Consider the following 17,553-nt stretch of genomic DNA (forward strand, 5'->3'; position numbering starts at 1 on the left):
TATGCCAAACAGGATTGTAAATAGTTTTTTAAGGGATATTATAATGGCTACTATTTGAATTGAACATAGCACTCTTAATACTTACAGTTCTTTGTTAACTATAGGGTCTCCATCACTTACAGTATAATATCAGTAATTTGTAGTAATTTGGCAAATTTCAGTTGATAAAGTCTAAATTGTAGAGTGTTTCAAAAGAAATATACACGCGGTCTCCAGGTTACCAACATCTGACGTTTGAACACCTCATACTTAAGAGTGGACTGCTATAAAGCCTATTGTATTAAAAATTTGAGTTAAATACAGTGGTTTGGAATAATGAATGCAAGCACTACTTTGTGATGCTCGTGAAAACATTACACAGTTTGGAAGTGTTTCTTAAATATTCTGTATGCATAGAAAGTTAAAATATATACCATATACTAAGAAAAACTCTGGTGGTATAGTGGTTGAGTTCGGCTGCTAACCAAAAGGTGGGCTGTATGAATCCACCAGGTGCTCCATGAAAACCCTATGGGGCAGTCTACTCTTTCCTGTAGGGTCACAATGAATCGATCGAAATTGACTTGACAGCAATGGGTTGGATTTTTTGGAAATAAGAACTATAAATATATATATAATTTTTTTTTTGTACCTGTCCCGACTTACCTACAAATTCGACTTAAAGACATGCTTAGGAACAGATCTCGTTCATAACCTGGGGACTGCCTATAGTTGTATTTTTCAGTACAAAAAGTTGTACTTCCATTTGTAGGCTCTTAAGGTTTTGTTAATAGGTATGCCTTCTAAAATCACATTATATTTTAAGTTGATTTAGTAAAAATAAAAAATAGAGATAATGTGTGTTACATTTTAAAATCAAATAACTTTTAAATTTGTCTTTCAGTGCTATCTAGGTACTGATTTGTCGTTTATGTTCTTTTTCTTCAGAAACATGATTTGATTACATATATCCAAATCAGATAAAATTTAAAGACATTTGCATTTATCAGCTGATATCAGTTTATATGTAGATGCTTGATATTGCCTCTCTTTTTTTTTTTAAACATTCTAACTGATATGATAAATGGTAGATTTTTTTTAATGGTCATTTCAATCCAAGGAACTATTTTTCCTTTTCTGAAAACAATTTCTATATGTATATAAACAGTTCAGCCTGGAAATACTGACTTAGAAAATCTTTTAAAAGATCTTAGAAAGATGGTAATTCATACCCTAAGGTTGTCTTTATTATTTTAAAGAGTAATACAGGAAAGTTCAAGGGTTTATATTACGATTTACCTACTAACCTAAGCTTTATTTAAACAAGTTCAATCCTAACAGAGGTAATCATTAATTAAAATATATTTTGAAGAAATTTAATGAACGGTAATACCTGTTGCTCTCAAGTCAATTTCAACTCGTAGCAATCCTATAGGACAGCATAGATCTGCCCCATAAGATTTCTAAGGAACAGTTGGTGGATTTGTAACTGCTGACCTTTTGGTTGGCAGCCAAACTCGTAGCAGCTACACCACTAGGGCACCATAAATGAAAATAGTGACTGATATTTTATTTTTGTGCTCTAGGACAAAGTTGGGGAATTTGCTAAACTCACCAAAATTGAACTCCTTGAGGCTACCGAGAAGTCAGTTGGTCCTCCAGAAATGTATAGGTATCACTGTGAACTCAAAAACTTCAGGGAGAAAGAAAAACAACTAGAGGTATTTCTAAATAGACACCTATTTTTAATTACCATCTAAATCTGGAAATTGAGAGTGAATAGTTGTTCTGCATAATTGAGTCATTTTATATTTTTGTGTTGTTTTTTTTTTTTTCCATCCAGGATTGTATTGCTAACATTGATTAAAATAATTGAGAATGGATTCGATAAAGTTTGGAGAATTTGACACTCATTTCTTCAAATATATGTTATTAATTGAATTTCTAAGGAACTAAGTATTATAAAATAATTTTTTTCTCTCAGGAAGTTGCAGTTTTATTCTGTCATTCAATATTTATTAAACACCTACTATGTGCCAGGCACTGTGTAAGGGGATGAGTACTACAGGAGAAATCACGCAGCTTTTCATGCAGTACCTGTAGAAGAGCCAGCTGTCACATTTTTTCAGTTGCATGAGCGTGGATGTTGTGAGAGGACTATACATTCAGTTTCAGTGTTGAATTTTTATTTTTGCCTTTAATAAACTTATAAATAAAAATACCCCTTTGGGTATATGTGATTTGAAAAGTTTTTTTTTTTTTTTATGTAATGGATCTTTTTCCATGTCCCACCAGCTAAGATAAATTCAGTAAATTTTCATACTAAGGTTATAAATAAATGTAACTGTCTATTCTTGATAATATATGTTTTATCATTAAATGCCATTTTTATTATACTTATTCAAAGTGAATGACCAAAGGAGTTGTACTGAGCTTTTTATAATTATTTTATACTGCTTCAGTCCTGTCTGTTATTGTTGTTAGGTACCATCGAGTCGATTCCTACTCATAGTGACCCAGTGTGACAGAGTAGAACTGCCCCATAGGGTTTCCTAGGCTGTAATCTTTAGAGAAGCAGATCACCATGTCTTTCTCCTTAGAGCTGCTGGGAGAAAACCTTTTGGTTAACAGCCAGATGCTTAACGGTTATGCCACCAGGGCTCCTTCAGACCTGTTACCTTAAACAATCTAGTATTTCTATCTGAAACACTCACCTAAACTGCCTACCATCCTCTGAAAGAAAACAAACAGGTATCAGAGTTCCAAATATATCTTTGTTAATTTGCAATATAAAGTTTGAATTTTAGCTTTTTTTTTTACCTCATTTCTAAGTCCAAAGCACTTGAGTCATGAGTGTACATAACATATTGTAGTGAATTCCAGGGAATTTGGGCTGATTGAGAAAAAAGATGGGACCACAACAAGCTATTTAACAGGGCTGAAGCATGGTGGAATGTTAGTGGAATGAGGATATAGTCCCTCATAGAAGGGGGTCTTTCTGACACAAGTGACCCAGAGAGCCAGCAAAGGAGGGCATGAAAACCTCTGGGAAGAAGAGAAGGGAATAATGGGGCTTACATGTGCCTTCTGTATGTCCTGTAGCAAGGTGGGAACCTCTGAGTCAAAGAACTCAGGGTTCATGTATTACAGGGTTTTATCTAGGGCTAACAGATGCTAGGTGCAGTTTCTTGGGATATGTGAAGCAGGCAGGCTCTAAGTGCTTAAAAATCTGCTTATTTGAGCTGTTTTTAAAACAGTTAGATGTATACAAATTTGAGTTTGGCTCCAGCAGGCTTTTTTCAACTAATAGGCCTCAGCTTGGGACTAATACACAGAGACCATCTTGGCTCGTTTATATAACATACTAATGACAATAATGCTACTTTTCATTTGTATGTTACTTTACGGTTTTTGTTTAGGTATCTTTTATATTCAGTAAATTGCTTTGACCCTTGAGGTGGATGGGGCAGATGTTTGTCTTATTTTTAGGCAAGAAGAGTCCAGTCCCAGAGATTTTCAGGGCTTCCCCATAGTCACATGACTAATAAATCACGAAGCCTAGACCAGAACTCAGGTGTGCTCATGTTATGAATTGAGTTATATCCTCCAAAAATGTGTGTTGTAAATTCTAACCTCTGTGCCTGTAGTTATAATCATTTGGGAATGGTTTGTCTTTGTTATGTTACTGAGGCAGGATTAGTATAGGGTATATATTGAATCACTCTCTTTTGAGATATAAAAGAGGTTAAGCAGAGCAGAGATATGGCAAGATAGATGCCAAGATACATGGAGATCCCTAAGGAATCAGGAAGCAGATGAAGAGACAAGGACCTTCCTCCAGAGCCAACAGAGAGAGAAGCCTTTCCTTAGAGCTGGCACTCTGAATTCAGATTCTAGCCTCCTAAATTGTGAGAAAATATATTGTCTGTTTGTTAACACCATCCACTTGTGGTATTTCTGTTATAGCAGCCCTAGATAACTAAGACAGAATTTGGTATTGGAAGAGTGGGTTGCTACTCTGATACCTAAAATGTGGAAGCGGTTTTGGAATTGGGTAATGGGTAGAGGCTGGAAGAGTTTTAAGGTGCCTAGTAGTAAAAGCACTGGGTAGTAGTAAAAGCGTTGATTGCCTCGAAGAGAATGTTGGTAAAATTACGGACATCAGAGACAATTCTGGTGAGGGCTCAGAAGGAAATGAAGAGAGCTAGAGGGAAAGTCTCTGTCATCTTAGAGAATATATATGGCATGAGTGACGGCATGTCACAAGAATGTGGACATTAAATGTGCTTCTGGTGAGACTTCAAAAGAAAATGATAAACATGTGATTGGACAATGGAGGAAGGACAATGCTCTTTATGCAGTGGCAGAGAACTTTTCTGAATTATGTTTAGATGTTTGGTGAAGGTGGAACCTGTGATGAACTTGGATATCTGGCTGATGAGATTTCTAGGCAAGCTCTTAATGGGCTACATAGTTTCTCCTTGCCACTTGTAGTAAAATGCGAGAGAAAACAGATGGACTTAAAAATGAACTGTGTAAAATGAAAACAGAACTTAAAGATTTGGAAAATTCTGTTGCACAAACTGAGGACGCATGTCCTAGAATGTTCACCAAGGACATGGCTACATAATCTCTTATTAAAGAGATTAAGCCTGTGACTGATGGATCTAACCAACTACCACAGCAGAAAATCCATCAGCTTAGACTGAAGGGGACAGAGAAATAACGAAAGAAAAAGATGCTGTCTGCTTCTTGGAATTCTCAGGCAGGAAACAGGCCAAAGGAGCTACATCTACTGTAGTCCTCCAAGAAAAGAAAAACACCAACCCTGGAGCAGCTTAGAGATGAGCAGAACTGCTGGAAGGAGCATGGGTTTCAAAGAGCTGGATTCTGGAGTGTGGGGCTGCCACTGAGGTGTGCCGGGGGATGGGGCCCCTAAATTAGCTGTGAGAGCAGAGTTGCCATTCCACAGGGCCTGGAAGGCAGAGGTGAAGCCCAGGGCCTAGGGGCCTCCACCCAGAATCCAGAGGGTGTGGCCAACACCCAGAGTTTAGAGGGTAGAGTCATTGCCCAGATAGTCTCAGAGAAGAGAGGATTATTTTCAAACCTTGAGAGCTAATGTAAATTGTTCTGCTGGGTTTTGGACTTGCATGGTGCCTATTATCCCTTCTTTCCGTCCAATTTCTCCCATTTGTAATGGAAATGTCTGCCTTGTGCCTGTTCCACCATTGTACTTTGGAAACAGATTGCTCGTAGCTTAGATTTCACAGGTTCACAGATGAAGAGGAATTTTGCCCCAGGATGGAATACCTCTAAAGTCTCACCTGTATTTCATTTGGAAGATTCAGAAGATGAGATTTTAGACTTGGAGTTGATCTAAGACTTTTGGGATGATGTGATGGGGTGAATGTGTTTTGCATGTGGCAAGGACATAAATTTTGGGGGGCCAATGGATGGAATGTTATGGATTGAATTATATTCCCCAAAAATATGTGTTGTAAATTCTAACCTCTTTGCTATCCCCTTGTGCTGTTTCTGTTATAGCAGCACTAGGTAACTAAGAAATCATGTTACATCTGCACAGTTCTTAAGAACTTGTATGGAATTCTTTATTGTGAGGTTTTGTTAGCATTGTATATTTTTCATTGTTAGAGTAGACCTTTGTCTTTTTTCAGTTAAATTAATTGTTCAATAAATATTTGTTTAGACCGCATGCAAAGAGAAGACTGACTATCTAGAGAAAATGATTCAGAGGAATGAAAGATATAAGCAAGATGTGGAGAGATTCTATGAACGTAAGCGACACTTAGATTTAATTGAGATGCTTGAAGCAAAAAGGCCATGGGTGGTAAGTCCAAATTATTACAGACAAAAACTAAAGCAAGAATCGGTGATTCTTTAAGCAGAATAGTTGTACAGAATGCACTCATTACTATGTATTCACATTAGGCGCTTTTGTTTATTTTTGCTTTGTCCTTCTTTTTTGGGGGGGTGGGGAGAGTGTCATCCAGTTGATTCTGACTTACAGCAATCCAAGAACTGCCTGGAAGTGTTTCCTAGGCTGAAACTCTGACAGCAACAGATTGCCAGGTCTTTTCTCTGATGGAGTGGCTGGTGGGTTCGAACCACTGCCCTTTCTGTTAGCAGCCAAGTGCTTAACCAACCATTAAGCTGCCCGTGCTCCCTTTACCCATCATACATAATATAATCTGTCTCTTACCCTGTGTTATAAAATACCTATATGCTGTTATTTTATGGCAAGTAATAGTTGACTAAGTCAATAATCTTAATTCTTCCAGATTTTAGTCCCAACATGTAATTCTTTGTTTTTTTTTTATTTAAATGATCTAAAAATGTTTACAGATATAAAATTAAATCATTAAGTGTCCTCAGTCAGATCACTGAGAATTTATTTGGAGTGTGCTAGTAATAGCAACTTCAGCTGCAGAGAGCTGAAGCATCTTAGCTGCAGCCTAATACTACATATGTTGCCTGACTTTACTGAAGCTACTGTTTACTTTCTAATCACTATATGATGTGTGTGTTATTTAAGGCCACAGTTTGAAGCTAAAGATTCAATTCCCTCAATATATTACTTTATAAGGGGTGGAACAATATAGATAAGAAAATTGTATAATTTTATTCCAAGATTAGAATGGAAATCATTATTATTAGATCGCGAAAGTATGTGATTCTACGGCCCTCTCTCCTCCCTTTCCCTGATCCCATAATTCCATTATTCTTTTTTTTTTTTTTTTTTTTTAGCTATTTTTGATTGCATTTTTTCTTCTTTCTATGTCCATTATTTCTCTTTCACCTACTTTGTCTTTCGAAGTGTTCTGGTTTCCCCTTTTGGCTCTAAGATCATCTTTAATCTTTTTTCATTTTTTTCTTCTTAATTCTTGCGACATAACAAGTATCATTTTCATCCAGCAAGCTGCATGCTTCTTTTTATTTTCCTTTTGACTCATTCTCCTTTTTTGTATTTTTTTTGTTCACATTTTTATTTTTCAGAGCTATGGCTTTGTCTTTCCTTTTTTTTTGCATTCCTTTATGCATTCCTGTACCCCTTCTTTATTGAGAGATAAGAGGAAAATAATTTAAAAGTCAAGCAGATGTACATTTCAGAAAGGGAAGAGAATGGAAGTGAGAGAGTCTATTAAGTTAAATACTCAGTGATTATTAAGACTCTTGCTAAATCATTGGTATTTACTATTTCTGAGATTATTTCAGACGGCAAAATTTTTATTAGGAAACCTACCAAAGGATTTTGATTTTGTTTGTGACTGTACCTTGATTTTAGTGAGTGGGTTAGTTTAGGCTAATAGCACATTAAGTTCTATTTCTTGAATTATTTGCAAGGAATATGAAAATGTTCGTCAAGAATATGAAGAAGTAAAACAAGCTCGTGACCAAGTGAAGGAAGAGGTCAGAAAACTTAAAGAAGGGCAGATTCCTATAACACATCGAATTGATGAAATTGAAAAACAGCGTCACAATTTGGAAGCCCGAATCAAAGAAAAGGTACTTCTCCTACTCAATTTTAAGATTATCTGTATTTTGTCTTAGCAAATACAAAAAGTATTTTACAGGTCCTTCAAAATATTTTTCAGTTTTACTCTAGCTTTGTTTCCTTAAGTTCTTTTAACCAGGAATTATACCAAGGTCCTAATAACCACTGCTGGAGGACTGCTACTCTGTAGATACTCTAAGATACAAAAAGAGAAAAATAAGATGTGGTTGTTTTAATTACAAGAAGATTCATGATGGTATTCCTAGAAACATTTTGTGAATTTATTATATCTGCTTTGTAATTACACACCCTTTTGAAGGAAGGTGATACAGAAAATCAGATGTTTCATAGAATAAATAATATAATGGAATGCTCCGTGTATTTGAAATTATAACTTTAAATTTTTTACAGTCATGGCTTTTAACCTTTAGGGAGATTTTGGGCTCAGAGATTGTTTTGAGAATGATTTAAACTATGAACCCTGCTTCTAGAATAATGCATACAGGCAAATCCAAAATTTGAGATTTTGGATTCAGAGACACACTGAAGTCACATCCTTGACCCCTGGTTAAGAACCTCTTACAGAAATTGGTTGGCTAGCTCAAATAAGTAGAGTACTTTGTTAATGAGACCATTGGAGCTTATTCTATGTGAAAGTTAGTTTTAGGAAACCAGAAAACCATTTTAACATGTTTGTTTATATACCCCTGGTGTTGGCCACTGTTTGAAGGTGGCGTTCATTGATCATAAAAGGAGGATTTCAGCCTGGCTCTTCTGTTAAAAAAAAAAAAAAAATAGTGTAAAACATAATTTTCACTATTCGAAGGTCATTTAGTAGATGGTGTATTTTTTTATATACAATCTTTTACATCCAGATTTTCCAAACTGTGAAAGAGAAACAGCTAAACTTTGCAGTATTCTTATTTTAATTATCTTCTATTTATTTTAAGAATTGTTTTCTGGTATAGTGTGAACATGCTACTCCAAATTCTTTGCTACTGATTTTCAGATGTCAATTAGTAAAGAACCATTTAATATTCAAACTTTGATTAATAAAAATTTTCAGTTTTCTTTTAAAAAAAAAAAAAACCAGTTATGTGAAGCTGTTTTATCTAGAGATATGATTATGCTTTTTTCTTTTTAGACAGCCTATAAATAAAAAAAATCATTTCTTGAGCTAGACAGTATCAGATATTTTAGTATGCATGATGAGTAGTGCTCACTGCCATACCCTGGAATACTGAGTCCTAACAGGGGTCACTGGTTTTGACCTTGGTGTAATCACATCAGAAGGGCTCTGCTAGATCTCAGTTCTAATATGGATGTAAAGTAAATGAGAATTATTATGGCCAAGTCTAGAATATTAAACAGTTACAAAGAACAGATAAGAATTTCAGGACTTGATTTGATCTGATTTTGAGAAAGAATTACTATTGATCATTTTAAATTTTAGATCAGGAAGGGACTGTGGATATTACCTAGACAAATCCTCTTTTTTTATATAATTATATTTGAGAATGCAGTTCTACTCTGTCCTGTAGGGTTGCTGTGAGTTGGAATCGACTCGACAGCGGTGGATTTTTGGATCCCTGTTGGCGTAGTGGTTAAGAGCTCAGCTCAGCTGCTCCTCGGAAACCCTTTGGGGGCAGTTCTTCTTTGACCTATAGGGCTGCTATGAGTCAGCATCGACTAGATGGCACCTAACAACAACAACCCCAGAGGTGTCATGACTTCTTCAAGGTTATAGAACTAAGAGTTGTCAGTCATTGTTACACTAACAGTGGCTGGTTGTAGTTAAGTGGTGGATTTGTAATTGTTTTTTTACTTCCCTGAATTGACTGTGTTACTGCTAACTTACCTTTATAGTGGGAAAAATGTATACAATGAATATTAAATCCCATTATTTCTCTTAATTAAAGAATCATATTTAAAACCCCTTCCTGCTTGTCTGTTCCTAATGGAAGCCTGGTTATTAAAGCATTGTGAAATGTCCATGAGCCTAATTTGTTTATGTGAAAAGCTATGTGGCTTACGATATTTTAGAGTTATTTCCCTGAAGAATTGATCTTGAAGTGATGCATTCTATCAGTCTATATATAAAAAGAAAATTATTAGCACTCATAACCATGCAACAAGGAACAAAATTGTTAATTTTGTTTAGTATTCATACTGTTCTTGTTCCTGTTCCTTCTGTTCCAACAGAAAACCTTTTTCAACGCTTGTAATTTTTTCTTAACATTCCAGGGAGGTGATGCAGTGTTGTGGGAAGGGCATAGCCTTTGAATCTACACAGATCTGTATTTTAAATCCCCATTCTGCCATTTACTAACTTCCTGACCTTCAAGTTATTTACCCTCACTGAGCCTCACTCTCCTCATTAGTAAGGTGAGGATAGTAATCTTTATCTTACAGGATTAATGTGTGTGATTTAACACATGTATACAGTGAGCGTAGTGGTTAGCTTACAGTCAGTCACTCAGTAAGTATTAGTTTCCCTCCACAGGGGAAACTCCTGTCTCCCTCTCCTATTCCCCTTTGCCCTTGGTGTTAGGGGTCCTCTAGTCCACTCCCTAAGGTTCAGTGATTTTCTAGGAGGAGTCAGTGTATAGCTGTACACATAGCGAAGGTTTATTACAGCGAAAGGATACAAAGCAAAATCAGTAAAGGAAAAAGGTACGTGGGGTGAATTTTGAGGAAACCATGCACAAGCGTCCAAGAATCCTCTCCCGGTGGAGTCACACAGGACATGCTTAATTCCTCCTCCTCACATCATGACAACATGTGTGACATGCTTGCTGAGGAAGCTCATTAGAGCTCAAGGGTCAGGGCTCAAGATTTTTGTAGGGACTAACTAGTCACTGAGACACTGCCTAGCACATACAAGAAAAAGATTTTAAGAAAGAAACAGGTGTTCAACATAAGCCACATTGTTTGTACAAAGCGTTTAGGCATAGTAAGCCACACTTATCACTTAGGGATAGTGGGAGCACTCCCAAAATCCATGTTCCCAGACAACTACCAAGGGCCGACCTGAGAAAAAGAAGAGCAGTCTTAGGCCTGCAATAGTTCTTTTCTGCATAGCCCTATTCGCCAGTTCATTTGGATTATGTGTTTTGTGTGTTAATAGTACGTAATTTACATGTGTAAATTATGTGTAAAAATATCACAAGAGCTAGCACACTTGGTATAGTCGGAAAAACCCTAGATTTAAATCTGATTTTGAGAATTAGTGCTACCAGTTTTTAGCTACGTATACAGGCCTCTCTGAGCTTTGTTTTCTTCATATGTAGAAAGACAGAAATACAGCTGTCCCGACTATCCTTTAGGATTGTTTTGAGGCTCAGATTAAATAAAATGCGTAAGTAAATATGAAGAGATAAATAGGCACGTGCATATTAGTGTGGCTATTTTAATATTGATAGGAATAACTTTTTATAGATTAGCAAATAACTTGGGTTTTTATTGTAAGTATAAATTTGATTTGAAAGAAAGGATGGAAAAGCATTATTGTGGTTTAGTTCATATAATAACTTGATGTTTAGTTGGGCAGGGCCACATGATTTGCTTAAGTTTTTAACTTTTTTCCTTTCTGGTTCAATTTTACAGGCAACAGATATTAAGGAGGCATCTCAGAAATGCAAACAAAAGCAAGATGTTTTAGAGAGGAAAGATAAGCATGTAAGATTTTATATTGAGATTTTGATTATGTAATTTGCCCTAACTTTTGTTTTCAGTTCTGGGTTACAGGACAGATTTTTGTGTGGGAATTGTCCAAGATCCTCCTCACTCTCTATTTCTTCCCTGCATGTGTGAAGGAATCTAAGATTTGGAAGTACAATAGTTGCATAGAAGACAGTTAGGAAATTTTTCTCAGAACTATACATAGATACACATTATGATCTTTGTACCTGGCTGGCTATAAGTTTCTTTTCTTTTTTTTTTAACAAGGTATTGGTAAAATTGGATTTAGTTACCTTAATAGCAGAGATTACATTCTAAGGAATTGATTCTGGGTTTTTTTTTTTTTTAACACGGAAATAGACCTTTCATTACAAGAAATCAGTGATGCCATTTCTGTAGAAAATATGTGTGTACTTTTATTCATGATGGAAGTATTCAGACATAGTGTACTTAACTATAGAACTTTTCATCTCGATTACACTTTTATTGTTGGGTTTTAATCTGTTCTGATACAGCCTTTGTTTATGCTTACAATGTTTAGAAATGAAGATAGTTTATTTCAGATAATTTATTGCTAAGTGTCATAGTCATCTAGTGCTGCTATAACAGAAATAGCACAAGTGGACAGCTTTGGCAAAGAGAAGTTTATTCTCTCACAGTCCAGTAGGCTAGAAGTCCGAATTCAGGGAGCCAAGGGAAGGCTTCCTCTCTCTGTTGGCTCTGGAGGACGGTCCTTGTCATCAGTATTCCCTTGGTCTGGGAGCATCTCAGCGCAGAAACTTCAGGTCCAAAGGATGTACTTTGCTCCCAGCACTGCTTTCTTGGTGGTATAAGGTCCCCATGTCTCTCTGCTCGCTTCTCTCTTTTATATTTCAAAAGAGATTGGCTTAAGACACTATCTCTATTCTTGTAGATTTCATCAATGTAACTGCCACTAGTTCGAATCTGCCAGGTGCTCCTTGGAAATGCTATGGGACAGTTCTACTCTGTCCTATAGGGTCACTATGAGTTGGAATTGACTCGACGGCAGTGGGTGGATAATCCATCATAGTGATAGGATTTACAACATATAGGAAAATCACATAAAATGGTGGTCAGTCGCACAATACCGAGAATCATGGCCTAGCTAAGTTGACAGATATTTTTGGGGGACACAATTCGATCCATGACACTATGAAAAATCCCATTTTATTTAAAAGTCAGTTTATACTTAGCAAAGTTTAAAACTTAAAATGGGGACCATTTTTGTCTCCTTTCAGAAAGATAATCTAGGAGAGCATGTATTTGGAGAAAGCTAGTCCAGGAGATTTCATGAATGGAACATGTGTTTTGCTCCACTTCCTTGATATTTCCTCATCTTTATCTTTAAACTTCTGAACTGAATTTTGACTTTGACCAGTCATATATGTTCATTTCCAAGAGCATTTTCTTATTCTATGATTATTCCTAATTCATACTCTCCTGATTTATTTTTGTTTAATGTACGCTTTCAGATCTTTCTGAGAATACAAATTAAAAGGTTTCTTTTAAGCTTTCTTGTATCTTCTTTCTTTCCTAATTAGCTTTTTTTTTTTTTTTCCTTGTTTCTGTTTCTGGCTTTCTTCTTAGAGTTTTTCCTTGTCTTTGGTTGTCTGCTTGTGGTTAAGGGTAGAGCTCTTAGCCCAAGAGACAGAAAGGGCCACAGAAACCAGAGATTCTATCAGCCTGAGACCAGAAGAACTAGATGGTGCTCGGCTACCACCAGTGACTGCTGTGACAGGGAATACAACAGAGTCCCTGGTGGAGCAGGAGAAAAGTGGGGTGCAGAACTCAAAGTCTAGTAAAAAAAGACCAGACTTAATGGTCTGACAGAGACTAGAGGGACTCCAGAGGACATGGACCCCGGACTCTCTGTTAGCCCAAAACTAAAACCGTTCCTGAAGCCAATTCTTCAGACAAAGATTAGACTGGAGCATAAGACATAAAACCATGCTGGTGAGGAGTGTGCTTCTTAGTTCAAGTAGACACATGAGACTAAGTGGGCAGCTCCTGTCCAGAGGCAAGATGAGAAGGCAGAGGGGGACAGGAGCTTGTTGAATGGACACAGGAAATATGGGGCAGAGAGGAGGAGTGTGCTGTCCCATTATGGAGAGGGCAACTAGGGTTACGTAACAATGTGTGTATAAGTTTTTGTATGAGAAACTGACTTAAACTCTGAACTTTCACTTAAAGCACAGTAATAAATAAGAGAGTAGGGCTCTTAAAAGCTGGTTACAGATTCTTCGTGCATGGGTGGAGCTTGATGGCAAAGTTACTTTAGGATGATTGGGCAAGAAAGTAGAGCCCAGGTGGTGCAGTGATTAAGAGCTTGGCAGCTGACTAAAAGGTGAGCAGTTCAAATCCCCACCAGCTGCTCCTGAGAAACCCTGTGGGCAGTTCTGCCCTGTCCTGTAGGGTAACTATGAGTTGGAATTAGCTGGATGGCCATGGGTTTTTTGGGTAAGAAAGAGTTCCTTTGTTAACAGCCTCAAATATATGTGGGGTTCATTTTTCTATGACCATTCAAAGACTGAATTTTTAATTACCTGCCTTAAGGGTACATATATAATTTTAAACATTCTTGGTGGTTCAGCATCACTCCAAATCTCCTAGTTTCTAGGCTTGCCCCGTTTCTAGGCCTTTATCTTTAAGTCCCAAACCTATCTTACTTAATTTCTCCAGAGAATAAACCTCAAATTTCTATGGTAGAAGCTTGGCTGGCTGTCAGTATTACGTGCTCAGGGATATGTGTGAATGGGTGTGTGTATGTGTGTATGGATGTAGGGAATTGGGGTAGGAGGTAGGATAGGGATGATTTTGTTCTATGTAATAGGGTCGCTATGAGTCGGAACCGACTTGACGGCACTGGGTTTGGTTTTCAGTTTTTAATGTCTTTTATACTTGGCATTTACTAATCTTATGACTCTATGGGTTTTTTTTTTTTTTTTTTTAAGAACTAACTCTTTTGTCCCTTTCTCTTTCACTTACCTTTAGACTGGTTCCTGTTGTAGATGGCTTAATTAATTTTCCCTCTACTATTTCTCATCTTATATTTATTGGAATCTCTTATTTGCAGTTGCCTCCTCCCTTATTCCATTTGTCCTTGTGGCATTAAACCCTTTTTACTTCATTTGTATTATTTTATCTTACAGAGTTTAGGAGGGAAAAGTCATAAAGATTCATCTTTAAAAAAGAAAAACCCACCTTAAATAAGAGTTACCAGTTTGATAAGTTTTGTCTTGTGAACCATTCTTCATTTCTGTTATAAATCTTATATGGTATAGTCATGCTTTGTTTAATACCCACAATATGTTTGGTGAAATAGGATGTTATGTGATTTGAACGTTGTGTGAACACCACTGAGCTCACTGTTGCAGCTCGCTTGCACTGGGGCTTATCTGGAGTGAAGATCCCTTTCCATTTTTGTGAATGACAAACTCATTAACAATTCATCCTCACAACCTGGTTCAGCCAGCCTGTCCTGATGGCTAGAGCCCCTTCTGCAGCACACTCATTGGCTGGCTTGGAGAATGTATCCATTGAGATACTTGTTGTTCGTGTCCATTAGCAAAGCTATATGGGATACTGTAGTGCATCTGTATTGACTAAATGGCCACAGTTCTGTATACATACATTACTGCATTTCAGCTAATATATCTGGCAAGATAACATATTGGTTAAGTAGGTTAATAATGTATAATACTATATACAACTATATCTGCTATATCCTGTTCTCCAGTTGGAATTTCTGAACTCTGTTGTAAACTTTGGAATCGACTCGATGGCAGTGGGTTTGGTTTTGGTTTTTTTGGTTGTAAACTTATGGAAACCCTGGTGGTGTAGTGGTTAAGTGCTCTGGTTGCTAACCCAAAGGTTGGCAGTTCGAACCCACCAGCTGCTGCTCGAAAACCATATGGGACACTTCTACTCTGTCCTGTAGGGTCGTTATGAGTTGGAATCAACTCAACGGCAACGGGTTTGGTTTTTGTTTTTGTTTTTTTTTAATAACCTCATGGGACCACGGATGTATATGCAGTCGGACATTGCCTGAACAAACGTTATGTGGTGCATGACTATTTTAATACATTTCTAGGTTCAAGTAAAAAATAGCAAGTCTTTAATTTAGGATTTTTGCACCTTGTGAGATTGACCTGTGATGTTACTTTTTGTACTATCCTGGACTGGTTTTGTTTTCAGGGCATACTCCTTGTGTCAGTTTAGATAATTTCTACTCCTCTAAAAATTACCAGTTTCATTTAGGTTTTCAAATTTATTGTTACAGAGTTTGTAGTATTCACCTATAATTTTCAAACTCACTTTTCTGTACTTTTTCCATCACTTAAGTTTGTATATCCATTTTCTTTTTTTTGCGTGTATTTGCCAAGATTTGTCACTTATAATAAGTAGACTTTTCAAGTAATCATTTGTTTTTAATCAACCCTACTATTTTTGTTATCTAATTAATTTCTGCTTTTATCTTTCTTAATTTTGTTTTTTCCTGCTTTGGGTAATTTAAAAAAATGTTTTAAAGGTCTTGAATTAAAAGTTAGTCCTTTTATTTTTAGCCTTTCTTGATTTTTAACAAATCCCTTTGTCTTAGTTTGCTAGTGCTGCTGTAACAGAAGTAGTTACAAGTGGGTGACTAACATAAATTTATTTTTCACAGTTTAAATTCCCCCCCCCCCAAAAAAAACCCAAACCCGTTGCTGCCAGGTCGATTCCAACTCATAGCGACCCTATAGGACATAGTAGAACTGTCCCATAGGATTTCTGAGGAGCAGCTGGTGGTTTCGAACTGCTGACCTTTTGCTTAGCAGCCAGTGGTTAACCACTGTACCACCAGGGCCCCTTTCCACAGTTCAGGGGGCTAGAAGTCTAAAGTCAGGGCACCATCTGTGGGAAGGACTCTCTCTGTTCACTTTGGGAGAAAATCCTCAGCTTCTCTAGTGTTCTTCGTGGCAGTGAACTGTTCCTTGGCAGTCTCCAAGTGGCATCTATCTGTCCCTCTTTGTGCTAGCTTCTCTCTGTGTCTAATCTGCCCTTTTTATATCTCAAAAGTCATTAGGTTTAAGACACACCTTATAATGCTACTGGATTACTTAACATAACAAAACCCTTTTCCCAAATGTGCACAGGTATACCTATGTCCACAGGTATTAAAAAAAAACCAAACGTATTGCCGTAGAGTTGATACCGACTCATAATGACCCTATGGGACAGAGTAGAACTGCCCCATAAGGTTTCCAAGGAGCAGCTGGTGGGTTTGAACTGCTGACCTTTTGGTTAGCAGCCAAGCTCTTAACCATTGTGCCACCAGGGCTCCAACTCTTAAATAACCTTAAAGGAATAAAAACACTAAACTGAAAATTCTAAAATCTTAAACTGAAAAAACAAAAAAGAACAATGCATATCAACACATGTGAGATATAGTCAAATGAGAACCAGAAGGAAAAAGATATATATATATATATATATATATATATATATATATATATATAATACCCCCCAAAAAACCAAACCCACTGCCTTCGAGTCGATTCCGACTCATAGTGACTCTATAGATCAGAGTAGAACTGCCCCATAGAGTTTGCAAGGAGTGCCTGGCAGATTCGAACTGCTGACCTCTTGGTTAGCAGCCGTAGCACTTAACCACTACACCACCAGGGTTTCCAGATATATATATGTATATGAGTATATATGTATGTGTGTGTGTATATATACACATATATATGTATACCTTTAAATGCTATGCTGTTATGGAAGCCCTGGTGCCCCAGCAGTTAAGAGCTTGGCTGCTAACCACTCAGCAGTTTCAACCCATCAGCTGCTCTTTGGAAACCCTGTGGGACAGTTTTTCTCTGTCCTAGAGGGTTGCTATGAGTTGGAATTGACTCGGCGGCCATGAATTTAGGAGTCATAATTATCGTTTTAATTCCTAAGAATATGCTATTTTTTATGCTGTGTTTTTATGTAGAACTCTAATTATATTCCTTTATGGTGAATAAATGTGGCCTTTATGTTTTTTTTTTTTTTTAAGAATTTTTTGAGTCTACCTTTGGTGTTTTCAAATGCTCTTCTTCCTTATTTTTTTGTGTACTCGATTCATCCATTTTAAAAGTAAAGTGTCTGTATCTTCTATGAGTGCAGATTTTTCTGTTTTTCCTTATACAGCCAGCCCTCCATATCTGCAGGTTCTGTATCCACAGATTCAGCCAGCCACTGATAAAAATATTTGAGAAAAAAAAAAAGTTTCAGAAAGCAAAACTTGAATTTGCCACCCACCAGGTACTACACTGAACCCATGAGAATGAAGGGATGTGTAGGCATCCCCTGCTGTAGCCTCCCCCTGTTTCACACATCCT

At 36.9% G+C, this 17,553-nt stretch overlaps 1 protein-coding gene across 4 annotated transcripts in view; it reads left to right on the forward strand.

Moving 5' to 3' along the window:
- The window catches only part of SMC5 (structural maintenance of chromosomes 5), a 104,676-nt gene that overhangs the window by 38,114 nt on the left and 49,009 nt on the right, over nt 1-17,553 (forward strand). For 3 of the 4 annotated variants that reach the window (XM_049895515.1, XM_049895516.1, XM_049895518.1), the window contains exons 5-8: nt 1,566-1,700; nt 5,687-5,827; nt 7,342-7,503; nt 11,099-11,170. In XM_049895515.1, the coding sequence (XP_049751472.1) occupies nt 1,566-1,700; nt 5,687-5,827; nt 7,342-7,503; nt 11,099-11,170 (510 nt within the window). The remainder of the gene's footprint in view (nt 1-1,565; nt 1,701-5,686; nt 5,828-7,341; nt 7,504-11,098; nt 11,171-17,553) is intronic. The other variant, XM_049895517.1, reaches the window with a different exon arrangement.

This window comes from Elephas maximus, chromosome 9 (assembly GCF_024166365.1).
Source record: "Elephas maximus indicus isolate mEleMax1 chromosome 9, mEleMax1 primary haplotype, whole genome shotgun sequence".
Lineage (NCBI taxonomy): Eukaryota > Metazoa > Chordata > Mammalia > Proboscidea > Elephantidae > Elephas > Elephas maximus.